Source organism: Natator depressus, chromosome 16 (assembly GCF_965152275.1).
Source record: "Natator depressus isolate rNatDep1 chromosome 16, rNatDep2.hap1, whole genome shotgun sequence".
NCBI classification, from domain to species: Eukaryota; Metazoa; Chordata; order Testudines; family Cheloniidae; genus Natator; species Natator depressus.
The window spans coordinates 17,007,867-17,034,746 of NC_134249.1; the positions used below are offsets into that span (position 1 = coordinate 17,007,867).

General features: G+C 41.3%; 1 protein-coding gene across 1 annotated transcript; it reads left to right on the top strand.

Annotated features, from left to right (window-relative positions):
- The first annotated feature begins 651 nt into the window (after positions 1 to 651).
- On the top strand, positions 652 to 16,452 carry GTF3C4 (general transcription factor IIIC subunit 4). Its single transcript, XM_074973664.1, has 5 exons — positions 652 to 1,031; positions 5,844 to 7,667; positions 9,989 to 10,119; positions 11,275 to 11,363; positions 12,675 to 16,452. Exons 1-5 carry the CDS (start codon positions 690 to 692, stop codon positions 12,737 to 12,739), a joined length of 2,451 nt encoding a protein of 816 aa, XP_074829765.1. The 5' UTR covers positions 652 to 689; the 3' UTR covers positions 12,740 to 16,452.
- Positions 16,453 to 26,880: the final 10,428 nt, after the last annotated feature.

Here is a 26,880-nt window from a genome sequence, read left to right on the forward strand (position 1 = left end):
CAGTGAGAACGTAGTGTTTTCGTTTTATTATTATTTATTTTTTTGGTATTGCACCCAAGTGATCCACTCATATACCAGGACTCCACTCTGCTGGTTGCTACACAAACACCTAACAAAATAGACCCTGCCTCGAGAAGGTTACAATGTCACATCTTCAATTTAATAACAGTAATTACTGTCAATGCAATGTGTAGAATATAGTAATATTATTTAGCATACAGCTGCACAGTATTATTATTGCAGGGGACTGGACTAGATGACCTCTCACGGTCCCTTCCAGTCCTAGGATTCTATGATTATTCATTAAATCTCTGCCATCATGTCATAACACTTGTTGACATTATTGTAAATTCTTCCCTGCATCATTTTTGGATGATTGTTATGACAGGATAATATAATTTTAGTTCACATGCAATATTAATAAGTATTGTTGTGGTTTATTATAATTATAGTCCCCGTGCAACATCATTATTGATCACTATTATGGATAATATCACTCTTCCTCCTGCACCATGATCATGACTCAAGGTTCTACCCACTCTAGTTATTGCTCTCATCCACGGCTGGAAGGAAGGGATTTTAGTCAGGCAGTGGGTAGGCCACCCCTAACCCAAGCCGGGCATGGGTCCTTTATGGTCGCGGTCTCGCCGCGCGCCGTGCATGCGCGGCTTGTGTGAGGCGGCGGCAAGATGGCGGCGGCAGAGGCAGCTGGAAGTGGGGGGAGTCCCGCGCTGTCCTCGGGCGGGGAAGAGCCACCGGCGGGCCTCGAGTCGCCGGCGGAGGAGGCGGTGTCGGCGGGGCCGAGCACGGGGTTCCGGCTGACGGCCGTGCGGCGGGAGCCGGCCGTGCGGCTGCAGCACGGCGTGAGCGGGCTGGAGCCGCTGGCCTGGTCCGAGGACCACCGGGTGTCGGTGAGCACGGCCCGGAGCATCGCCGTGCTGGAGCAGCTCAGCGACATTCACAGCGGCGGGCAGGAGCTGGTCATCCACCGCACGGCCGTGCCCGCGCCCGCCGCGGGCTGCCTGCTCAAGGTGAGGCGGCGGAGGGCGGCTGGGAACCCTCCTCTCCTGCCCCGCGGATGGACCAGCGCCCCTGGGCCGGGGAGAGACTGTGCCCGTCTCCCGACCGGGAGCTGCAGGGTTGAGCCCCGCTCCCTCCCCACGCTCATCCTTGTCTTCTCCCGGTCCCTGCGCTCTAGTTCGGGGCTCTGCCCTTCGCTTTTTCCAGCCGTCCCCCCAGACGTGAGGCAGGAGCCGCCTGCTGAGGGCGAGACCACTTGGACCTGGCCACGCCACTGATTATTCAAAGCGCTGTGACCCCCCTCTCCTAAGGCTGCCCTGCTCTTGGTCCAGTCCCGTTCCCACAGCTGCTGCTATTGTCTGAGGTTGGCCTGTGTTTTGTTGGTACATGTGGCTTTGTTTACTAGTGGAGTTTCTCTCACCCTGACTCCACCTCCGCTGTTCCTCAGATCCAGGCTAATCCAGATAAGGATTAATTACTGGAAAACGAATTTTCTATCCTGGGATAAACTTTAGGAGATAATTTCTTAGTTCATGAGTACAGCAGTAGTGCAGGATCTGTGGTGACACACCAGATAAATACCCATTGTACACAACAGCAAGAACAGATTTTTGTCTGGACCAGTATCCGTTTGTATGTGACAGTACAAAGTATTGCCTGTATATTCGCTGAGTCCATCTATGTGTAGCGGGTTCACAATCAGTGCCACGCAAAATAATAGTATGGAGCATGTTCATTCTAAACGTTACTTTTTAAAAAAGCTTGTTGCTTTCGGTTTGCTTCTTGGAACAGCTCCTAGAGTAGACTGACTGCATCTTTGCCAATACTAGAGAGAGAAGGTGGGTGAGGTAATATATTTTATTGGACCAATTTCTATTGGTGAAAGATACAAGCTTACACTGAGCTTTTTTTCAGGTCTGGGAAGGGTACTCAATGTCATAGGATATCAGGGTTGGAAGGGACCTCAGGATGTCATCTAGTCCAACCCCCTGCTCAAAGCAGGGCCAATCCCCAACTTTTGCCCCAGATCCCTAAATGGCCCTCTCAAGGATTGAACTCACAACTGCAGGTTTAGCAGGCCAATACTCAAACCACTGAGCTATCTGTGCCCCTGTCCTTTTTCTTCTACTTTCATTTTGTGTAGGGCACATTTCAGTGTGTTCTTGTTGTACGGTGTAATACAGGATAATACATTAAATGTAAATATTTATTTAAATAAAAACATTTATCTTGGTTATATCCTGAGCCTTCCTAGTTCTTTATTTTCAGAGCCATTTCTTCTTTAAAAGAAAACTAAAACAGAATTTTCAAAAGTTAAACTTTATTTTGGATTTTAAAATTTCCCTGTAGTTTGTTTATACCATGATTAAAGCATTATTCCTAGTACATGAAAACCAGAAAGTAAAACTGCTCATCTGTTTTCTTTTCCTAAGAGGAACTAAATACAGAAAGTAAAAAAAGCATTAATAGTTACAAGTAAATTAGACTTCCCAAAACTTTTTCAGTTTTAAGGTATTCTTGTAAAGTAGGCTAGGCAACGACTTGACTTTCTAATTCTTGAAAAAAGTTCTAGGCACTAAAGCACAAACTAAAACTACACCTGTGCTTATCTCAGGAGTGTCCAAGTGAAATTATTTCAGTTTCAGTGTGCAACTATCATGCATCTGAAAAAGACTCTAATTAGGGCTAAGTTTTCCTGACACTCTTGCTGGTGTCAGTCTTGTATGAGACTGCAAATCAGCTTCCATTCTACTCTAGTATTTGTTTAACTAGAAGAGTATTGATTATTTAAGCAAAATGCATTGTCATTTAGAAGTGCAGTGGGGAAGAATGTACCAAACAGATATCAGAGTAGCAGCCGTGTTTACTTCATCCAGTGCACTAAATACCTTAATAGCAACTATATGGGTGAAACCAGACAATCCATATGTTCTCAAATGAACTCACATAGGAAAATAACACACACAAATGCCTGATCACCTGTGGGCATACACGTTTTATAAAATGATCACTCATCTGACCTTTCAGTCCTCATCCTCAGCACTTTCAAAAGACAAGTCTGGGAGCTTAAATTCAAACTTTGCTAGACACTAAAATCATGCACTGAACAGACACACTGCATTTATGACTTATTACAGCAATTTGACTCACCAACCACCCTTTTTTGTTCTTTGACTGCAGAGGTGTTAAAAGGCCACTTACCCTAAATTTAAGAGATCATTCAAGGTGATGTGTTAACTACTTATGCTAAATAATCTATTCTGCCTTGTACCTGTGACATTCTTAGTACCTCTCCCAGACTTTAAGAAGAGCCTAATGTCAGATCTAATATGGACACTAATATCAGATATGTTACCTTGGGATTTGTTTGGGGTGGATGTGTAAACTGCGGTTTGGTCTCATTGCAGTTTCCTATGTTGTATGCTATTTGCTGACTGAAAAACTAGTATGAGTGTCCTAAGTGTGTTTATATCTGCATGACCGAAGAGTCCATTGAACCTGTTTTTGCTGACTGCTAGCATATAAAGATTTAAGCCTGAAATCTTTGGCTGATTTTAGGACTTGTCTACATTATAGATTTTTGCACCAGTCTAGCTACACAAGTGCAAACCTCTCCCAGTAAAGATGCACTGCCCCAATATTTGCAGCAGTTTCAAACAGAGGTAAGTTACACTGATGCAGTGTATCTTCAGTGGTGCAAAATTCCATAATGTAAACAAACCCTTAAATGGCTTTTTAAACCCCTCATTTAACTAATTGGGTTAAACTTAAATGGAAAAGGCATGGGTTGTAAAACTCAGGGTTGTTGTTGCAGATTGACAATGAGTAAACTCAGGTGCAGCTTCAGTTATTATTAATGTAGGTTTCTTAGACTGTAAGATCTCTTAGCCAGGGACTGTGTCTGTTTTATATAGAACCTAGCACAGAGGGACCCCAATCCTGATTAAGTATGTCTGAGAGATACAGATATGAAATACTCATAAGATTGCAGCAGATCTGTTCTAAGATCTTCCACACTGCCAGTGTCACATTTAGCAACATGGCTACCAGTAGCAGTAAGTTTAGAAATATTAAATTAGATGGCTCAAAATATCAGAGCATTTCAACCAGTTCAAATCTGCTGAAGGGATATTAGTAACAAAGACATAACCAGTAATCTCATTTGAAGTGGTCTCAGTTTATGGGCTGGTGTTCCTGGCTCACAACACACTGTTGCCTCTTCCACCACAGAAACAAGAGTTAAAAGGGATAAGAAGAGTGAACTCTCCATCTGTTCCTAGGATTGATTCTCCAGATCATAGTTGAGACACATTGAGAGAACAGTATGAAGCTTGCACCTGTGCTTTATCTGTTCTGTGGATAAACAGAAGACTTCAGTTTTGGGAACTTGTCAGTATTTTTATGTTCTCAGCTGGGTTGCAAATGGAAAGGAGAAATTTACAATCACAAAATGCAGTTATAGTTGGCAATTTTTAAGAGGCCTCAAAGCATAGATCTAAATTTACTAAAAGCCAAATGCATGCAAATTGGGAGAGGGGATAAAGAGGAAATTTTTGAAGTAAGAGTTTTACTTGCATCTTTCAGCTTCATAATTCAGATTTTGATAGAAAAGTGTAAGCACAGCCTTACCAGGCCTGTTTCAGCCTGGAACAGCTCTGATGTCATATGAGGACTCCCAAATCCTGCTTCTCTGCAATACTAGAACATTTTAGGTTGTACTCATCTGATACTTAATATATATGTGACCCCTGCTCAGTACTCAGGAGAGAGGCAATAATTCATAAGTTAATATGCCCTGTAGGCTAAAAGACTATGACCCTTCCAAACCCAAAAGTGACAGTCATTGTAAACTTTTGCAGGTGATCAAGAATTATGTGTGTGACCTTCCCATAAACAGGGTTAGATGATGCACAGGATTAAGTGAGTTTGGAGGCTTCATTGTAATTTGTAGAGAGAGAATAGACCGTTGAGGGGAGGGTTATAGTAGGAAAGTTTATGGAAGCAATATTTTAATAAGATGTCTAGCCTGCACAGAGTGGCGTGCGGAGTTTTTGATCGTAAACTAATTGGTTTGATTCAGTTTTCTAGTGTGTCTCTTTAATAAAATATACAATGTGTGAAGATGCTATCTCACAAGAATACTCAAAATTTGGGGCTATTGTTGGTTGAGGAAGTAGCTATTTGTACATTTGTTGCATCCATACTCATGGTGATGGGGGCGGGGGGGGGGGAGAATAGCTCAGTGGTTTGAGCATTGGCCTGCTAATCCCAGGGTTGTCAGTTCAATCCTTGAGGGGGCCATTTAGGGATCTGGAGCAAAAATTGGGAATTGGTCCTACTTTGAGCAGGGGGTTGGACTAGATGACCTCCTGGTCCCTTCCAACCCTGATATTCTAGGATACTTAAAAACTTTTGACAGTAACCGAGTGTATTACTATGTGCTACTTTTCAGGTTGTTTGTTTGTTTTCGGAAGTGTAAAAGGCCATGATTAGTGTAGCAGAAATTACACATTTGCAATTGGGTTTTCCTCTTTTCACCAGTATGAGGGAGTGCTTCACTTTAGTGTTGTGTGTACCTTTCAACTGCTGGACACAAATGCTGAAGGTCACATCTTAAGATTTACTCAGAATAGGGGCCATACTTTCAGCCGTGTCTTCCATTGATTTTAATGGAAGCTAAAATCCTTCTGTCCTTCCTCTCTCCTGTATTGGACACAGCACATAGATTATTAAATTGATATTTCTGTTATAGTACAACTAAAATACTGTTTTAGGAAATGCTTTTATAAAATTGTGTTTTAACAGTACTTATTCTGTTTCAGGTTGGCTCAAAAAAGGAGGTTGCAGAATGTAAGGAAAAGTTTGCAAGCTCTAAGGATCCAACTGTTAGTCAAACCTTTATGCTAGATAGAGTATTCAACCCTGAAGGAAAGTCACTACCACCTATGCGAGGATTCAAATATTCCAGCTGGTCTCCACTGGGCTGTGATGCTAATGGAAGATGCCTTCTAGCTGCTCTAACTATGGACAATAGATTAACCATCCATGCTAATCTTAACAGACTACAGTGGGTGCAGCTGGTTGATCTGACAGAGATTTATGGGGAGCGTCTGTATGAAACCAGTTACAAACTTTCGAAGGTTGAGACCCCCAGAGGAGAACTAGGGGACTTTGCAGAATTTCAGAGACGGCATAGCATGCAGACTCCAGTCCGTATGGAGTGGTCAGGTATCTGCACCACCCAGCAGGTGAAACACAACAATGAATGCCGAGATGTTGGCAGTGTACTCCTAGCCGTACTCTTTGAAAACGGAAACATTGCCGTTTGGCAATTTCAGCTTCCTTTTGTGGGTAAGGAATCCATCACTTCTTGCAATACCATAGAGTCAGGAATAAATTCCCCTAGCGTCTTGTCTTGGTGGGAATACGAACACAACAACCGAAAGATGAGTGGACTCATTGTAGGGAGTGCTTTTGGACCAGTTAAAATCCTTCCTGTCAACTTAAAAGCAGTTAAAGGCTACTTCACGCTCAGGCAACCTGTTGTCTTATGGCAAGAAATGGACCAGTTGCCAGTACACAGTATCAAATGTATTCCTCTCTACCATCCTTACCAGAAATGTAGCTGTAGCTTAGTAGTGGCTGCAAGAGGATCTTATGTGTTTTGGTGTCTTCTCTTGATATCCAAAGCAGGTCTGAATGTCCACAATTCCCATGTGACAGGGCTTCACTCTTTACCAATTGTATCCATGACTGCGGATAAACAGAATGGCACAGTATACACATGCTCAAGTGACGGAAAGGTAAGGCAACTCATTCCCATCTTCACAGATGTTGCATTAAAGTTTGAGCATCAGCTTATTAAGCTGTCTGAAGTGTTTGGCTCTGTGCGGACTCACGGGATAGCTGTAAGCCCATGTGGCGCATACCTAGCAGTTATTACAACAGAGGGTATGACCAACGGCCTTCACCCTGTAAACAAAAACTATCAAGTTCAATTTGTAACTCTCAAAACATTTGAGGAGGCAGCTGCTCAGCTCTTGGAGTCTTCTGTGCAAAATCTTTTCAGACAAGTGGACCTGACAGACCTTGTGCGCTGGAAGATTTTGAAGGATAAGCATATCCCTCAATTCTTACAAGAAGCCTTGGATAAAAAGATTGAGAGCTGTGGATCTACTTACTTTTGGCGTTTTAAACTATTCCTCTTGAGAATTTTGTACCAGTCAATGCAGAAAACTCCCTCTGAGGTCATGTGGAGGCCTTCACATGAGGACACAAAAGTATTAATATCGGATTCCCCTGGGATGGGGAGTACTGAGGATGATCATCAAGAAGAGGGAACTTCAGAACAGGCCAGCAAGCAGAGTTTGTGTGAAGTGAGCAAAGGAAGAGATCCAGATGATCCAGCAGATGACACTCTTGCCCACTCAAGTGACATAGGAGGACATGAGCCAATGGAAGAGAAGCTCCTTGAAATACAGGCACGAATTGAAGCAGTAGAAATGCACTTGACACGGGAACACATGAAGCGAGTGTTGGGAGAAGTCTACTTGCATACATGGATTACAGAGAACACCAGCATTCCTACCAGAGGAGTCTGTGACTTCTTAATGTCTGACGAAGGCTATGATGACAGAACAGCACGAGTAAGTGCACATGTATATTTTTGGGATTCCATGCTACAAAATTTCCTGATTTTCTTCATTCTCAGCTTTACTCCCTTGGGGGCAGAAGGTGGACGGTTGCTTGTCAAGTGGCTTGTATCTGTTTTGGAGATTAGTTGCCTGCCTCTCCAACTGAGGATGGTGGGTGGTGCTGGATGTGGGAAATCTGAATACACACCTTAGAATTTGGGTCAGGCATAGTAAAGAACAAACCTGTGTATACATTTCTGCTGGGATGGGTAAACTGGGGAGGACGACAGACCTGTAATCACTTTCACAATAATTTAAGTGATCTGAAAGAATGTGGTGGTAGAAGGGGGCATCCTTGTTTTTTTCCCCTGTGATTAGGATTATCTATCACTTCATCTATTTACACTAAAATGGAGGCGGCCTTTTTCCCCCAAAATCAGTTATTACATCTTCAAAATTTTAATTCTTGAATACAAATATTTTATGTAAAACATTGTCACTGTTCATTTTAAATGATAAATTTGGCTTATTTTAAACACACTTCCTTTAGTAGTGCTGTTATGAAATCAAGGAAAGCATCAGGTTTGAGATTTTTTTTAAAATGACAAAAAAAACATTGTAAAAGTCAGTGTTTCAAAAAATTATGTAAATGGAAAACCAATCAATTGACTTGAAGTATCTTAAAGAGATAATTTAAAATTTGATTTATAAAACATGTATTATTGCCTGAACCTCTGGGTCCATTTATATTCTAAAAATATTAAAATAAACGTAACTGAATAGAATGTTGCATCCAAGCAATGTCAAGGACGTGCCCCAGATTTACAATTCTCCCTTCTGCAGTAAAACTTAAATACAAGAGCAGCATCCAATCCATCACCAATCCTGAAAACAAAAATACTCATCACAGCTAACTCTGTTCACTCATGCTTTTTTCTGAACTATGTTCCTTGTGGTGGGTAATGAAGTTAGCAAACGTGTGCTGTATCAGACAAAGAAGAGAAGCAAGAGACCCTCTACTGAGAATGGTCTGCCACCAGATGTTCAGACTTAGAGCACACACTGCAATTAGACAACCATCGGCTGGCCCATGTCAGCTGACTCAGGCTTGCCATGCTTGGGCTGTGGGGCTGTTTCGTTGCAGTGTAGATTTCTAGGCTTGGGCTGGTGGGGGGAGGTAGAGCTCAGGCTGCAGCCTGAGCCCAGAAGTCTACACTGCAGTGAAACAGTTCTGCAGCCCAAGCTTGAGTCACCTGGCACAAGCCACTCACGGGATTTTCTTTGCAGTGTAGACATACCCTTAGGGACGGACTAAGGTGGTGTCAGATAATCCCTACAGTTCTGCACAGAGAGGTGCACTTTTTCCAGTAACTGAAGCTTTGCATCATTTAGGCTTTAAAGATCAAAATCAACCCCTTTAATTGCATCTGGAAACCAGTGCAGTCTCCAATACTGGGGTAAACAAGCAGCCCAAAACAGTGTGTGCCAGCTCAAGATTCTGAGTGGCCTTTAGTAATTCGTTGGCAAAGTATTCTGTCAACACAGATATTTTCTACTGGTATCCTCAAATTACTATGAATTGAAAAAGCCAGAGAGAAGTTGCCCTTCACACCTTGTAGACAGAATACAGCTTCTTTTTCTGGCATTTAAAATAATATATATTAAAAAAAACTCTTGAATTCTGTTATGAACCTCTGTCAGTCATGACTGTTGTACCCGCCTAAAATATTTCTTCAGCATAATTTAGGGATATGGCTTGTATCAGTTGAAATGTCAAAGGTAAATTATAAATGACAGATATGGTAATAAATTTGACCTAATACTTAGGTTTTCAGTGGAACAGCTATGTGTATTGTGTTTGATAGTGATTGCTAAAACAACGGCATCAGATTCATAAATAATTAACAGGACTTTAAACTCCTCCATTGTCACAGCCATGAGACTTATTTAAAAAAAATTGTGTCTTGCCTTTGATGTTCTGTAACGTGGTGTAATGTGTGCGTCTCAAAGTCCAAGTTGCTTTTTTTTCAGTCACCATTAGCGTTTAAGTACCAAAATTCCTGGTTATTTTAAAACAAATTTTGTATCCGTTTCAGTGATGTGTGGGGTTAGGCAATTAAATCCATCCGATTGCATGAATAGCATGTGAATCAATCCATCTCTACTACAGCACTATGTATTTGAGTTGCCTTTTCTTTCATTTGAATTCAGTTGAGTGCACTGGATTTTTGCATCTTGTATTTTCTTCTGAAATCATGCCATCCTGGGAGATTCTCCACCTTTCAACAGGCAGTCTTTTCCTGTAAACACTGCTGACTGCTGTGTGTTCCCAGGTGCTGATTGGACATATCTTAAAGAAAATGAACAAACAGACTTTCCCGGAGCACTGCAGCTTGTGTAAAGAGATCCTGCCATTCACAGATCGCAAACAGGCGGTCTGCTCCAATGGCCACATTTGGCTCAGGTAAGTGGTTAAGGAGCTTTTGCTTTGATTCTCTTCTGTTTTGGATGAGTGGAAGGCATTTCAGTAGCTAATGTAAAATATATTCTCATATTGTGAATGAGTTAATGGCATGGAGCATGTTGTCCATGCTCTGCAAAGGAAAGAGAGGAAGCAGACAAGGTGTCTGGTACTCTCTCTTTGTAAGAGTGAGAAAGAACTAAGGGATATTGTAGAGGGAGGGAGGTAGGCCTAGATTTGACCTTATTTATATTCTTTTGAATATTTTATTTTCAAAACTAATGCTTCAGTGCTTCTAATTCACCCTTTGTTTCTCTTCTCCTCCTTTCCCCACCCCCAAAGGAAATCAAATGGCTTAGAGCTTTTTGGATGGGAGGGTAGAAGAGGAAAATGTCCCTATGGAAATATATTTTGTGCATTTCTGGCTATTTATGCTCCTTATCTCAAATTACTTGGTTGCCAAAAACAAATCTGGCAGTTGATTGGGTCTTAATGAAACCAGTCAATTTGCATGCCCAGAGTTACTTTAACATCATTTCAGAATGACCAGAGTGCAAAATACTCAAAGCTTTTAACACTGAAGACCAAGAAATTGGATACTTAATGGTGATTGTCAGTAGAGGTTTGGCCACAGCCTTTGGTGTGAATTCATTATTCTGATAACAGAATCCACTGTCTTGAAGAGTCCCTTGACCTTTCTAAGTGTTGTAAGCCCTTAAGATAGTACATAAAATCTGCATGCATCTTTAAATCATGGTGATTGCTGTTCAATGACTGTCCATTAAAATAGCTCTCAAAATCTTCGTCTCTTCAGGTGTATTCTGTTTAAAATGGTAAAGCCAATAGTGGAAATACTTCCCTCCCTGATCCTTGATATGTTGCCCTCTGACCTCTTGTACATGTATATTATTACAAGGCAATCTTAATTAGTTCATGCCAGCCACCGTAATTTGGCTAATTAAGTTAGATATGAAATTTTAATGCTAACTCATATTTTTTAAAGGTTTTGTTATGATGTAATCAGTGATATTGGGGTAAATGCTGCTCTTACACAGCCTGACAGAAGCACAGCTGTTAGCTGAGAACAGAATTTATCCCTCTGTCATAAAGCATACAATTAGAAACTTCTGTTTGATGATGCAATTTACCACCTTTCAGGTGCTTTTTAACCTACCAGTCCTGCCAGAGTTTGGTATACAGAAGGTGTCTGCTTCATGACAGCATTGCACGGCATCCAACCCCAGAAGGTGAGCTACTTCCGTGGCTTGAAAGGGCAAGATTGCATTTTCTCACCGAGTGCTTTGTCATCTGTATAGTGACATGGATCCGGCTCAATGACTAACTGTTATTTCAGGCAGCTATCAAGTGGAGTAGTAACATTCTACTCTTCATGATGTTTGACTGTAGTCTGTGTCACAGTTGTAAAGCCCTAATTAGAATATAATAATTAGAGAAAGTCATGTGTAAATATGTATTGCATTTTAATATGAGCCAAGTACATATGCACTCTGTGCTGGAGTGTTACAGCAGATAGATTAATACTAATTTAATTAGATTTCTTTACATGTACAAATTGCAAGCCCAATCCTACAAAATGCTGAGCACCACTGATTTCAATGAAAGGTGAGTTTTCTCAGCACAAGCTTAGAAGGATCTTGGCATCTTGCAGGCTTAGGCTCTGAAATGTGATATATACATCTTGTTTAGACAATGTGATCAAAGTGAAGGAGCAGGTCTTTTGATTCTGAACTTCCATACTTTTCCTATATCTGAAAAGACAGAAATTCTGTAGTAACTTGTTTTGAATTGCAGCTGATGCCTTATAGTTCTTTGAAATCAGTGTTTTTATGTGTCCAAGTTTTAACATTTAAAAATGTATCTACTGTGTCTGATGGCAAAATATTAAACCTCAGTTCGTTAAGGTATTTTTGTAATGCTGTTCTTCAGGGAGGATATGAACTTATCTGGTTTTCCAAAGCACTTTTCTGCAGAACTGATGCGATCTCAAAGGAAGTTTTATTCTACAGGCATGTGTGTTCCCTTCCTAGAACTTGTGTGGTCTAATTCTCATCGATATCAGATCAGCTACAAATGGATCTAAAATGCTGGAGAAAGGGTTGCTGGCTTCATTTTACATATGGGAGACTGAATTACTGCAGTAATTCAAAGATCTAATTTCAACTCACAAAAACAAGATCACTAAGTTATAGCAGAAAATTGTCCTTAAACTCTACCCATTTTGTCTGTGCATGGCAGACTTGTTTGTGTGTAAAGACAAGCTGCAATACCTAGGCAAGCTATAGGGTGGTGTGGACAGCTTCAGCCTTAACTTTGTCTCTTTCTGCTGAAATGGCATTTAAATTAATTAATATGAGGAGTTGGGTTCATCCTAAATCTTCAGTGAGTCTTGTCAGATGTACATCTCAAAACATCATTTCAGAGACTTTTGTAGAAGAAGTTTGGTCCAGTTAAAGGATGTGAAGCAAAATATTCATCCATCATTGTGATCTTTCTTCTGTGTAACTTGGGCTTTAAACCACTTGTTTTCCTATTTGCAGATCCTGAATGGATCAAGAGGTTATTGCAAGGACCTTGTACTTTCTGTGATTCTCCTGTGTTCTAGAGAAAGCTGTGGGAAGCTTGAAGACCTTTTCTCTACTGCATAAGACTCCATTCAGTCTGGAAAGAGGCAGAAGGTGCAGGAGTATATACATTTTACTGAAGGCAGAAGACACTGTTCCTAACCCTGTAAATAGAGCACTTGACGTTCAAGAAGCTCAGTAGTGCAGTGACCCATTTCGTACTCCAGAAGTGAGAGCATCCTCTGAATACCTAGCACAAGAGATTTATGGAGCAATTTTGAGGCAACCATGGACCCTGTTAAAGCATCAGCATTTGATTGGATAAATTTCCTTTTATTGAAAGATCAGAAATCTGAGAAGCATGCAGCCTGAATTCCATCTCTGGTGAAAACTGGATGCTTTTCTCAAGGGTGAGAGCATCCCAACAGGTAGAATTCAGGAGGCACTTCTTGAACAGTCTTAGTGGGAAGAGGGCTTCAGTCTCCAGTGCTCCTGTTTGTTTGCTTAATGAGTAGTGGCACTCACTGTACCACAGAATATTAAACTATCAGAAATAATGTGTGATTCTAATATATTTCTTAAGTGACCTGCATGTCAATTTTTGCCACTTGAGAGAAGTCAGCCACTGCATTAGATGTTTCACTCCATAACTAGCAAAACAATTCCTGGTATTTCTCAGGGTTTGGGGGGAAAAATTGCAGTCAGAAAGCTAAAATCGGCAGCTTGTGCCAAATATGGATCAAGAGGAAGTTTTTAAATTCTAATGGTTATAAGTAAACAATATTAGCATTTATATATTCCATGTCAGAGACCCAACTCTAAAATGTATAATATCTAGTGATCAAATCTCCTTATCCTTTTCTGAAATACGTTTTAACCATTTACCACACTTGTGCTAACACCTGATCTCTTCAGTTCATTTCACACACTGTCAACAGGTACCACGCTGCCCTCCTATATAACCCAGTAATCACCACTTTTCCTTCCCTCCAATCAGGCAGTGGGATTCTCTTCAAAAACATTGCAATAACTTGGCCCAAAACCAGTCATTTCTGGTTGTCATTTGGTTTTCTTAAACTGGCTTTTTATAGTAAATAGAGTATAAAAGAGAAGTATTAAATTAGATGGGAAATATCTAACCAAAACTTTCAGAGTCTGGTGAAGCTGTTCTGAGTTATAAAATGAAAGATGATTATATCAGGCATTCAGAAACATGTGTGTGAATTATCCTGGTGGAACCCCTGTTTGTCACTGTCACTGAAACAGTGTTTTCTTTGACTGTCCCACTGGATAATTGTCCTTTCTGCCTTTGGGATCCAACTTATGTGGGGGACATTTCCTTTTCAACTTTCTACAAAGTGCCAGAGGAATAATAATTCCAAAATGAGTTTGTCATTAGAATCCATCTTGTCTGGTTAAGAACCATTTTCTCAGGCCATCCAAAATTCTTAAAAATGCCAGTCCACTAGACGCTCCCTGGAAAAAAAAGATTTTTAGTTGTTTTGTTTGTGGAATGCATGATGTGTGAAATTCACTTCTCCAGGCTTCTTATTGTGTGGGAAGCAAGAGTGTGAATCTATGGCGCACCAGCTTATGCATTAACATTTTATGTGGACTCTGTTACAGAGCACAAATACTATATTAGGTATTTGAGAGCAGCAAGGAATTATCCAGACAGTATTCAACAAATGCATGTGTGGATTGATGCTTAAGTTTTCTTGACTTAATGACTATGCACATTTTCTTATTGTTCCTTTACCCTTACTAGGAGCAGTCACATCTCAATTCATATTCAAACAAGCCAGCTGCCTTTACATTTCAATGTTTCATGTGTTGAGCATGATAGTGCTCCTACAATAGACAATTCTAATAATTCAGAAGATTAGAAAACCATAAGCACAGATAGGTTCATTTGTAAAATAACCATAGCCTTGTCTGTAAATATCCCTGGGAGCGACACCATACTTGTATTAAAGAAATGTTTAGTTTTTTATTGGTGTGCATTACAAATTGAAATAAACTTAGTGGTATATTTGCAAAGAGAGTTTGTAGCTCCCAGTGTCAGCTAGCAAAGCAAGCAATGGAAAACCATTGTCAGTTGGAATGCTCAGAGTTGCACTGACATCTGTTGTATGCACAGTTCGAGGCAAGTACCAAGGTTGTGCCTGTGGTAGGATTCCTTTCCCTTCTCAGATGCTACCTAACTCTCCCTTCCCTGGGGAAACAAGTGCATCATTTTTAATCCAATCTGAATGCTGTGATAGTCTAGGATTGGTGGTGGGTAATGGCCTTGCGAAGTAAAGCTTTATAGGTTCTTGTAAAAAAACAGTGCTAATCAACTGGTCCTAGTCGAATATTCTGTTGCCCTTCTGAAATAATCCTAATCATGGGGAGGGTTAGAGGAGCTTTTTAAAAAATTATATAAATGAAATCTAATTTTTCTGATAAATTTGTTTTTTTAATCTCTGTTTCAGGCTTAGTGGTTGTAAAATCTACTGGTCCACTGAAGTATTTCTAGGTCTGGCAGACCAGAAGGTATTAGACCTAAACTCATTATTCTGATTACTGACTTGCTTTAATTATGGTATCATTTTAGCAGCTGTTCTCTCAAACTGCCCTAGCTAGAACCTAATGCTTTATATACTTGGAAGGTAAGAGTCCAAGCTGCTTTCAGCATTGGTGTTTAGCTTCAGAAATTTTCAAGGTAGTGGACACTCAAATTAGATTAATTTGGTGGTGGTATATGGTGGCAGTTGAGATGATGAGATTTTAAAGTCTTCCCACAACCTGCCAGTTTATATGCCACTGGATAGCTGAGAGTCTCAGATTTCCTTATGGGAACAGCTTTTGTTTCTTATTGCTCTGGGTCAAGAGGTACTGTGGGTTTTAAAGCCATTTCATTTTTTTTGGCAATTAGTTGAGAGCTGAATAAAATAGCAAGTTTCAGACCAGTAGAGTCCCACTGGATTTTTTTCCCTCCCTCCCTCACCTACCTTCTCAGAACTTCCCTCTAGTGAAATAACTTGTAGCTGTTGAGTAGTGCCCATCACTTGCCATTCTAGGAATAGGTTTAGTCCTGTTTCTCTAGAGCATTGAAACAACCTGCAGAACCTACATCAACACCCTAAGCATTGCTCTTCCTAAATACATTATTGTGGAATAGTCTCTCTCCCTGGAACATTTAACAGTAGACTGGACAGAGTACCAGTTCAGTAGGGAACAGTCTTGCACAAGAACTGCTCTCCTCTGAGAGGGTGCTTGGCATTGTCCCCAGCAGCTCATGGGAGCACTACACAATTCCAAAACGAGACACAGGGGAATGGAACAGTCATTGTCTCAACTATAGTCTGAGGAGCCCTTCCTGGGAGTCTGCAAGATGAGAGCAAGCAGCTGGGGCTTGGGAGAGGCCATATGTATCTCTCTGCTCCATACTGTGATTGTGCTGACATGTAGCAAATACAGTCAGCAGTGTGGGGCTTGTACACCTGGCTGTGTAACTTTGCTGTGGCACATGGTGTCTTAGTGGATTCCTCTGGAACCATTCTGTGATTAAGGCATGTGTATGCAGCAGAGCAAATGTGTTGGAGTATGAAATCATGGTAGTCTGACTGAAACATGGCTGAAATGATCAGTACTCAGCCACCGTCCTTTTTAACTACCAGTTGAATGAAATGTAGTAGAAACTCCATGGGGCTAGCACCCAGATACCATGGTTATGAGTGTGGTAGATTCATAAGGCTAGATTGGTCCTTCTTGGGGAAAAATGCTATACAAGCTGTGGGGAGGAGGGGTTGGGGAGGGGAAAGGTGTTCTTTGCAGAGATCCCCTCACCTTGTTCTCTTGCAGGGGTGGGAGACAGGATTTGCCCCCTCCTGGCAGAATTGTGTCTGAGGATGGTATTTCTACTCTACAAAACACAGATTCTTGTACTGCTTTATCTTTGGGGTTTCAGTTTTTTAAACCAATCTGTGGTTTCTTAAAGCAGTGCTTTTCAACCGTTTTTCATTTGCTGGCCCCTAAAAAATTTTCAGTGGAGGTGTGGACCCCTTTGGAAATCTTTGACGTAGTTGTGGCCCCCCAGAGGTCCACGGACTACTGGTTGAAAATCACTGCCTTAAAGGTAAAGTCTGGTATTGGCACCCAATTTTTGTTGTGTGAGAAACTTGGTGTCCTAAGCTAACATTTGTAAAAGCACCTAAGCCCCTTTGAAAGTTAATGGACTGAGGTTCTTTTGAAATTTGTACCTCTAATGCTGAAGCGAGGACCTGCCTTTGCAATGAAAGTGGATGCTTGAAGGTTCTAGTAGACTCTCTCCCAGCTTTTTGTTATAAAGACACTAAACTTGGAGCTCCCAAATCTGACTTATAATTGAGAGGCCCATTTCAAATGTAACTTGCCATCATCTAAAACTGACTAAATAATATTTCAGGACCAGCCGAGATACTATAAGCTGGAGTCACTGCATTGCACTTAAAATACAATACAGAAGGTGATGCACAGACAGACTTAAGTTGTTTGCTGTTGTGTTTGGGGATTGATTAGGGGAGATTATATAATATATATCACCTACTTTCTGCCTCAAGTTAATCTGTCATGATCCTTGATAAGGAATAGCTTCTTATGCCTTTAACTACTAAGATTCATAGGGACATCAATCTTCCATCCGGACCTCAAGCAATTCCTACCTAACTGGTGTGTATGCCAGGATACTGGGGTGTTCTCACTGTTGGAAATTATTGGAACTGCTGAAGAAGCTAGTGGTTACTAGTGCAACTGTTTTCCCCAAGCCTTGCCTTGCCTGTGGTTTGAGGCTATTCATGGTGTACTGTGAGTTTAATACATAACAGACAGTGCACTGGGTTAATTGGATTAAAACTGTGTAAACGGGTAATTAAATACTGAACAATATATTCTTATTGTGCTAAGACTAACGGGAGCTTACAGAGCGGCTAAATCCTCTTCTGTTGGTGCTAGCTAAGAAATCCAAACTGCTATGATGGATTCACAAACGGGCTCTGGAAAGGCACTGACTGTCCGGATTTGTGATAATTTGGTGCATAAACCTCTTCTCTTGTAGCTGTCAAAGCACCATCACTCATGTTGTGGTGGAAATCTGGAGTGGCAGTGACTGGCTCCAGTGCTCCAACCATTCCTTGGATGTCAGGATCAGTAGCAATGGAAAGCACTTATTTTTACACCAGCCCTATCCAGTGGTTGAGTATTAATTCTTCTCTCCATTGTTTCCTTACATTTAAAAGTAATTGAATATAAATAAAAAATAGTCTAGAAAGAGCCTGTTTTTAAATGCCCCCTTTCAGGCTGCTAGTTCTGCTGTACATCACTGGTTTTTCCAGCAAGACGATATTAGTGCTTGTTCGTGGATTTCTAACAAACCCAATAAACGTTTCCTTGAGTTTCTCAGCATATTATGTGAATTTCCCTTGTGGCTCATGTATCATATAGTGACTTTACACTCAGTGTGTTGATACCCATTTATTTTGTCATTACTGCTAAGGATTCCTTGAGAGAAGAGTTAAATGTGAATTTTGATAGTCCTAGTTGATGTCTTTATTTATATACCTCTACAAATTTCAGATCTCTTTTGTGCTGCCCTTATGCCCAAAATAAAATTGAGGACTAGTTAGTGCAAGAGATTAGTAGCATCCTAAACACACAGTCCTTCTGTCTGCTGTTCTGCAGTTTGTGAAACAGTAGAATTCCTTATAGATAGAATCACAAATATCCTCAGTTGACACCCTTGTGTGTAGCCTCTGCAGAAAGGTCAGGGAAGGTGAACTACCTTCTCTCTCCATAAGGGGGTTCCTTATCCTTTTGGGTGGGAGACCGGCACTACCCAAACTACTGCTCTTATGTCAAAACGTAGGATTTTTAGGCTCGAATACTTCAATCCTACATCTCGTAGAGGCACAGAAAAAACAGCGAAAAGCAAGTCTACTAAAACAAAACCCCAGGTCTCATAATTGTGTGTTGGTCAGCTTCTTAGTCAGAGAGCAGGGCACTCCTAACCACGCTATCCTGTGTCCTTTTTTGAATGGAGCGGCCAGGCGTTTCAGTGGAACAACGCCATATGCCTGTGCTTGCTGTAATGAATCAAGAAACAGCTGCTAGTTTGTTTTACCTGCCAGCCTTCACTGTCTTCATTATGAGTTTCAATTGTCCATTCATTCTGGTAGCCACCTTCTGCTTTAAAAGGTCATATATTTCCTGGAAGGTAGTAAACATGCAAACCTTGCTAGATTCAAGCACTAAATCTGGTTTGTATTATCTTTTTGCAGCTGGTAATAGGAATAACCTACTCATCCTTTTAACCCTCAAAGTCAGATTTAGAGGTAAGACCTAAATAATAATTTAGAAGTAAAATAGATTTAAAGTTGTAGGTACTTGGTTAATAAATTAAATTGTCTGAGTAGCTATTGGATTTCTTTTCTACCCTTTAAAATTTCCAGTCTAAAGCATCTCTGGAAGCCTCCTTTTCAGGCCTGGTCAAAACACACAAATTGGACCAGTTTTTAATTGAATCAGTTTAAAAACTGATGCAGCTGAACTGCTGCAAACCAATGGTTTAGCTTGCATTGGTAGATTTACACTGGTACATTTTTAACTGATAAAGTTGCCCTGATTTTACATAAACAAGCAGAGCTTATATGTGGAGCTAGGGCCTTCATCAGCTTTGTGTAGTCTAGGAATCTAAAGTTCCCTTAAGGATGCCAGAGTCCAATTGAAATGCAGAGTAGGGCTGACAAGAGAACAAGGTTTCCATGTTGTGAAAAATGGAGGGTTTGGAATTTTTGTTCTTGTGGGAATGAAATCTAGTTCTTGCGAAGCTTTTCACGGAAAATGACACACACCCCAGTGTAGCCAATGGTCCAGTACACTCACCTGGGATGTGGGAGACCCGGATTGAGAAGGGCCTAGATCCTGGGCCTCCCACATCTCAGGTGGGTGCCCTCATCACTAAGGTGTAGAGTGTGTCTCTCCCACAACCTCCTGTTGAAGCGGTTCCACTTCATATGACTAATTATTCACTGGGCCGGAAAAACTGACTCTATAGCCCAGTGGCTAGGGTACACTACTGGGATGGGGAAGAGCCAGGGTCAAACCCTGGCTTGAATTCAGGCAGCAGACCCCTCTCCTGATTTTGATAAAACTTGTTCATCAGTTATAGCATTTCTAGTCAAACAGAGACACTACCGAACAAGCAATACCCTAATGGTTGGGCTATGGGAGAGCCAGATTCAAGTCCCTGCTCTGCCTGAATCAGACCTAATGAAAGTTTGATCAAAACAGGTATGTCTCCACAACATTTCAGTTTTGAGGAATTGGCATTTTCCAGTAAGTTTCCGCTAAATTCCCTGCTCTAATACAGAGTGCGTCTGGAATTTAGGCTGTGTAAACCTCAAGCCTGGCTAGTTCCTTTCATGTATCACAAACTAATGTATACCCAGAACTATGTACAGTGATCTATTGTCTGCATTAAACTGTAGTGAAGCAGGGCTATGTGTAAATGTTTTAACTGAAATTAACACCTATCCTAATCCTAAACTCTACGTTCGGCGTTACATTGTACAAAGTATGTGTGAATATTTTTACACGGGAAAATGTTCCCAGACCCTCAGCATCAGGTTGTACATCATTTTGACAAGTGGGACCTGGGGCTTTTCACCATTTTTACTTAGTGTTAAAAACTAAAGCTTATATTCTTAATTCAAAAGATCCGGAGCCCCTGCCACTTTAGATTTTGTATGTGTGATCTACTTACTGCCCTTGATGTGGCATCTGACTGCGTACGCAGCCCGTGTTGCTTTCACTGCTGAATGCAGCCACCTCTTGGGTGGTACCTGGGTTACTTACTAGTGCTAACTACAGTGCAGGTCAGGGCTAGAAGTGAAGGTTTTCCCTATGCTATCCTAGACTTCAGTGGGATAAGCCAGAAGGTAGATGATGGCAGTGGAGTTTCCTCTTCATAGAGGACCTAACACACTGCTGTTTCCCTTACAGATGGTGCCATGTTCAGTCCTGTGGTATTTTCTTTATTTAATACTACTGCAGTTAACTGGTCCTGCAAAGGGAAAGTTGAGGGCCATGGAAGTATTCAAAGAGGAGTTCAAGTTTTGACACATTTTTGACCTAATGATGGAGCTGGAAGTTAATTTATTCATTGATCTTTTCAGGCCTAAAGGCCACTTAAATGCATTCTGGGGTGGAAACAGTTTAGCTGGCAGGCCACTCAGTTACCAGGCTGAATGGAAGGATATTTGTTAATCTCTTCAGTTCCTGGATTTCCCTTGTATTTCAAATTCAGCTCATAAGAGGGTCTGACAAAGTTGCTGTGAATACTGATGCTGTGTATATGGCACATTTTGTAAATGTGAAGCAAACTTGAATGATGTGTTTTGTATACTGCGACAGTAGCATTGTAATCCCACCCCTCTTTTTTATTTCAAATAAACAGCCTAGTTCTTGTATTATGTGTGCATTATAAGGGGATGGCTTTAGGGGAGAAACATGGGTTCCCAAGATTTGAGGGGGAAGTAGGGGGCTGGTGGTTTAAAGAATATAGCTCTTCAGAATTCCTTCATGGTGTAGAAATATAAAGTGGGCTGAGATCTCCTCTTGATACAGCCACAGCTTCTACCTGCATAAATTGGAGCTATGCAGGATGGGGAATAGACCCCTATGGTTTGTAAAATCAAAGCACATTTCAAAAGCCCAATTATTAAACTTGAAAGGCTCTTCACATGTTCTATAGGACATAGGAAGGGTGAAGTATTGGCCAGTGAGTCTGGCTGGCCACTCCTGGTATTTTGGAAGGAATTTGTGCAGTTAATGTATCTAATTCGTCAGGTTTTCTGATTGTTTTCTAAACAAATATTTAAATATGGCAGCCTGATGCCAATTCTGCAGGTTGAAAAGATAAGCCTTGCATCAATAATTCAAGTGGTCCTTCGCAACTGATTGACCAGAGTGAGGAAAACACAATAAGGATTTTTTAAAATCCACCACATTGTAATCCTTCAGGGTGCTAGCTCAGTATAGAAACTGGGGAGTTTTTTTTCACCCTTTCTAAAAAGTCAGCCCCTAAAACCTGTATAATGTTTTTCAGTGCACTTAACTTCCCATGAACATTCAGAGTTAAGGCTGAACATTTTGGCTAAATCAAACAGTCATTGTATGTGGGGAGGATAAGACATTGAAGAGAACACTTTAAGAACGTAAGGTGTTCAGGTATCTCCCATACTACTTGCTTCAGGAGGCTATTGTCCTTTGGTAGCCTAAAATATTCAGTACTATCAGCTCCCCAACTAATATGCTACAGCTTGATCTTGGAAAGTATTGAACACCCTCAGTTCCCACAGAAGTCCGAGAATTGAAGATCCTGAGTACCTTCCAATATTGGGACTCAGAGCTGATTGATTTGAATTTGGGACCCTAGTGAATACATCTAATACCGACTGACAGGAATAGTTTTGATTCTGTGCTTTGAACAGGGCCAGGGTGCTGCTCTCCCTTTGAAATGCCCTCCATCAGCTCTTTCTTTGCAGAGAAGGGGGTTCTCTGCTATTTTCAAGGACCAAGCTCAGTATCTTAGTCTATTTACAGAGAAATAAGGGTTTAAATGTTCTCAAGGCAGCACAGTGGAATCAGGGAAGGTGGGGGGAGAGAATGTACTATGAAGCTTGCCTCTCTTCCATTTGTTAACAATGACTTGATTTTGTATTCTGTCATATTGACAATAATTGAAAAATATACAGATAGTTCGAATGTCAACAAGAAAACAGGCCTTCATGTTGCCACCTTCAATTTTGGACCTCTTTCCTGTTCCTAACTCAGTAAATACCTGCTTTGAGGTTGACAAGTCGTGTGTGTGAAACATACTCATGTGCTCTTTGATTTATATTTATTCTCCTGTTGGTAAGACTCATTGCTGAAAGGTATACATCCATATTTGGTCCAATAGGGCTGGGGTGCGGGGGAGGAAGAGTAGGCAGCAGGTTTGTAAGTTAAAACTGATAAAGAACTAACAACTCTAAAAGTAGTAAATATAAATGAAATGTGTGATCCACTTCCAAATATACAGATGTGATGGTTATGTAGGTTTTGTTAGCAGCTTTATAGGTTGCATTGGGGGATATATATACATTTATTTTTTTTAAAGTTAAAGCAGGGATTTAGGTTTTATTATGCATAGAATTTGCTCTGTGAAAAGGTACGCCTGTAAGATCTTTTCATTCACTATCACCAGTCCTTCGAGTACATGCTCTGGTTCTGGGGCCCCACAGAAGTAAGAAAGGAATAGAAGTAAAGTTGCTGTATTGGTTTCACCACAGTGTAAGTGTGTGGTCATTGCTTAGCCAGAGGGGTCCATGCTAGTTGATCTGATCGGATCACTCAGGTGCAAGGCCTTATGTGAGAGAGAACTTGTAATGGCAAATGCTGCTTGTGCGTGTTAGATCCATGTTCTTGGTTAGGGCTTCTTCATGACCCATCTAGTTGCTCTACAGCAAACACATTCTGTGGTGTTGCTAACTCCTCAGAGGATGATCACACAGTTAGGATGCAATATAAAGAACTCCAGTGCCCTCAACTCTGTTCTGACAAAATTCATGTAGGAAAAACAACAGAACACTTCCAAACAGCTAGTGGGAATCTTAACTTCCACCTGCAGACAACACCCCAAAACTAGGTATTGTCAAAGATTTTTATAGGTGCACTTATTCTTTAAAATAAATGTTTGCAGAGCTGTAGATGGAAGAATTACACAATGCTTTGCAAATGGTAACTACCTCATTAGGGTTCTGAGGGTTAAATTAAATGTTATCCCTGCATGGGGAAGCTAAAGCCAAGGGAGTGCTAGCCATTACACCAGGGCACCACCTTTTTGTATATGAATGAAGCGACCTGATGCACCTTTCCCTCTCCTACCCCCCAAAACTCAAACAGCCTCTCCTGTAGAGGGGAGAGAGTAACCCAAGTCATTTTCTAGATGGGAAACAATTTCAGCATTTAAAAAAAAAAAAAACAACCTACAAATGAGGAACAAATTACGTCTTGGGCCCTGTTTCTGTAGCTGCATCCATGCAGCCAGAGGCAATCCATGGTCATGACCTCAGTTTGTTCCTATCTGAGACTAACCCAGCTGCATCTAGGGGAAGCAGGCCTGGAGTGCAAGAAATGGTAGACAGAATGTATAGTCTCAACCCATTGAGCTGCATGCAAGTTTTATCCTAACAAGGCTTTCAGAGCATAGGAGGATTCTTGGGAGCTTCTTGGTTTATATTTGATCTCTTGAACTACATTTGTCCCTCTCCCTCCACCCATTGACAGTCTTATTGTTCCTATAGCGTCTTACTTCTGAAGGTACATGTCTACCTATTTTACAGTTTTGCACCAGCACCCATCACTGCAGAATCAGTGTTTGTATTCCTCTAGTGGGGATAAGTACCTTTCCCCCTCCACCAGGTTTTGTTTCACATTTACAAGAGAGGTGGGGGTCCACTGCTGACACAGTATCAAATGAACAACATTCCTGCCTGTAGCCATTCAAACTTCATCCTACAGCGTGATTTGCTCCAAGATGTGTCATTTTATAAGACCATAAAAAGGTCCATCTAGCCCAGTATCCTGTCTTCCAACAGTGGCCAATGCCAAGTGCTCCAGAGGGAATGAACAGAACAGGGAATCATCAAGTGATCCCTCCCCTGTTGCCCATTCCCAGCTTCTTGCAAACAGAGGCTAGGGACCCCATCCCTGCCCATCCTGGCTAATAGCCATTAATGGACCTGTCCTCCATGAACTTGCCTGATGATTTTTTTTAAACCCCGTTACATAGTCTTGGCTTTCACAACATCCTCTGGCAAAGAGTTCCACAGGCCAACTAAGTGTTGTGTGAAGAAATGCTTCCTTTTTCCAACGGGTATATGTGGAAGTTTGTGGAGCAACTGGACTACCTCATTCTTTGCCAAGCTCCCCAATTAATAGTGTAAGATGCACTGTGCAGTACAACCTCCGAACACCCCTCTCCGCAAAGTGTGTTTGCAACACAGTGGGAAGATCCAGGCTGTACATTTCAGAGCTGTACAAGCGTTCCAAAATAAGTAAGAAGTTCTTTCCCTGCTGTGCTGCCACCTTCTCCTCTTTACCTTGTTTTTCTTGTTGCTTAATGTTTGTTTGGCCAGAATAAGATGCTAATAAAATCAAGCATAGTTTCCAAATTGGTTTTAAAATGCCATATTCCAATTATAAAAGCCTAATTCCTTCTTCCATCCACTGAACCTTTTTGGTATTAACAGGCTTTACTATGCAAAGTGATGCAAGGAGCTGTTTCATTTACAGTAATTAAATGAATGTCAATTGTTTTAGTTGTTTCTGAGGGAGAGTTCTACAAGAGTATTAGCATGTTCTGCTAACCCTTATGTGCTGCACTTCAGGCCTGCTGCAAACCCTTGGGGGTTGACCATTGACCTGAGACTCCATGCACAGACATGCCAAGTGCATCTCAATGAGATGAGCTCTTTTTCTCAGTTTCTATGGAACCAGCAGAGTGGAACTAATATAGCATTCGCATGTAGATGAAAGAATGGAGAGGAAAAAGGGCTTTACAGCTAAATTAATTAAGCAGATGTACCTGTCTAATTAAAGATGCACTGTCCCTTTTGTACCCTAGTTGCAGCGCAAACAGTATTTAAATGCATTCCTGATCCATTTCAACTATCAAAATATTTAGCAGGAACACTCAAATGGAGACAATATTAGCAAGATGAGCTTCTATGTATTATTAATAGAAGGGCTCCCAATTATGCCTAGGGGCTAAAGCATGTCTTTATATCCATTGAGGAAAAACGGCTGTCCAACTTGGTTACCAAACAGCACATTTGTAACTGGGGAACTGTTACAAATCCACTGGCCCAGCCTCATGAGAGGGTATTGCAGTCAGGCCCCAGCCCTGTGTAAACCACATTCACCATTAGCCCCCTGGTGCTGTGGGTTGGAATTTCTTGGCACAAAATTCATTAGTGATTCACGTTGCTGGTGGCAGTAGCTTTAGTTTCCTTAGATTTCAACACAGACACTTAAGCTGAGAGTTTCTAAATTGTGTAGAGCATTTGCATGCCTGATTCTCATTTTTTAATCTTTTAGGAAGCTTTGAAAAAAATCTCAGCTTTAAAGGCTGATTATCTGAACCCCAAATATCCCAAACATTTCAGTGTCCCCTGGGCCATTTGGCTAATGGAGAGGCTCACCTATGTATTTTGTATGTGCAGGGAGAGGATTTTACAGGAGCTTTCCTACTGATTTATGTGTAACCTTGGACAAACATGATCATGACAGCCACAAGCATAGAAACTTATTTACTGTGATCTGGACAGTGCTTAATTTGTGCCAGGCCTTGCTAGGGTTGAGCCCTGGCACCTTTGGCTTGGGGCATCAGTTATGAATATAAAAAAAATTGCTTGAGCCCTGGTGCCTCTTTCACTGCAAATTAAGCACTGGATCTGGACCAGGCAGAAGTTGTTTGGAGACTAAGAATTCTTGGGGGACTGCATGGCAGGGAACACACAGCTCCTGAAGGAGAAGGTAGGAGCCTCCCTTCCTTCAAGACCCTGGGGAAGCTCCCCTTTCATTTTTTAGTGCCTTCTCTGCACTGAGAACACTTAGGGATAGTAGATAAAGGGTCTAACTCTCCTCCTGTCTTTTCTCCCAATCCCTGCAGACTGCTGTTTCTCCAACCCTTTCCCAGGATCAGGAGGGAATCAGCGTTGCCCTAGATATGGAGTGATCTAGTTAACAGTAGTGCAGTATGGTAAGTGTTGGCTAAAGTCAAGCATCTTCCATTGAAGACAGACTTACCTGGCATGGCTGCTCCTTGGCTCTAGTTTGCTCCAGAAAGACTGTGTGTGTGACTCATCATCTGCTACTTCCTGATAAATGGCTACTATTAGGCTCTGGCAGTTCAGCTGTGGCTAATTTAAGGCAGTCACAGGTGCTGCGATCAGGCAGTGAGGAATGAGGCAGGATAAGAAACCTGGATTTTCACTCCACAAGGAAGGAGGGCTCTAGTACATGTCTCAATAGCTGGAGATAATCTGTTTAATTTAATTCTGAAACAGAGGAATCTGTGACCCATTTCGTGGGTGTGTTAATAGATGCTTTTGTTTTAGCT

Excerpts from the sequence above, each read along its gene's own strand:
- GTF3C4 (XM_074973664.1), top strand. The coding sequence starts at position 690 with ATGGCGGCGGCAGAGGCAGCTGGAAGTGGGGGGAGTCCCGCGCTGTCC. Across the intron at positions 7,668-9,988 it reads ATGATGACAGAACAGCACGA|GTGCTGATTGGACATATCTT; the intron begins GTAAGTGCACAT and ends GTGTGTTCCCAG. Across the intron at positions 11,364-12,674 it reads ACGGCATCCAACCCCAGAAG|ATCCTGAATGGATCAAGAGG; the intron begins GTGAGCTACTTC and ends TCCTATTTGCAG.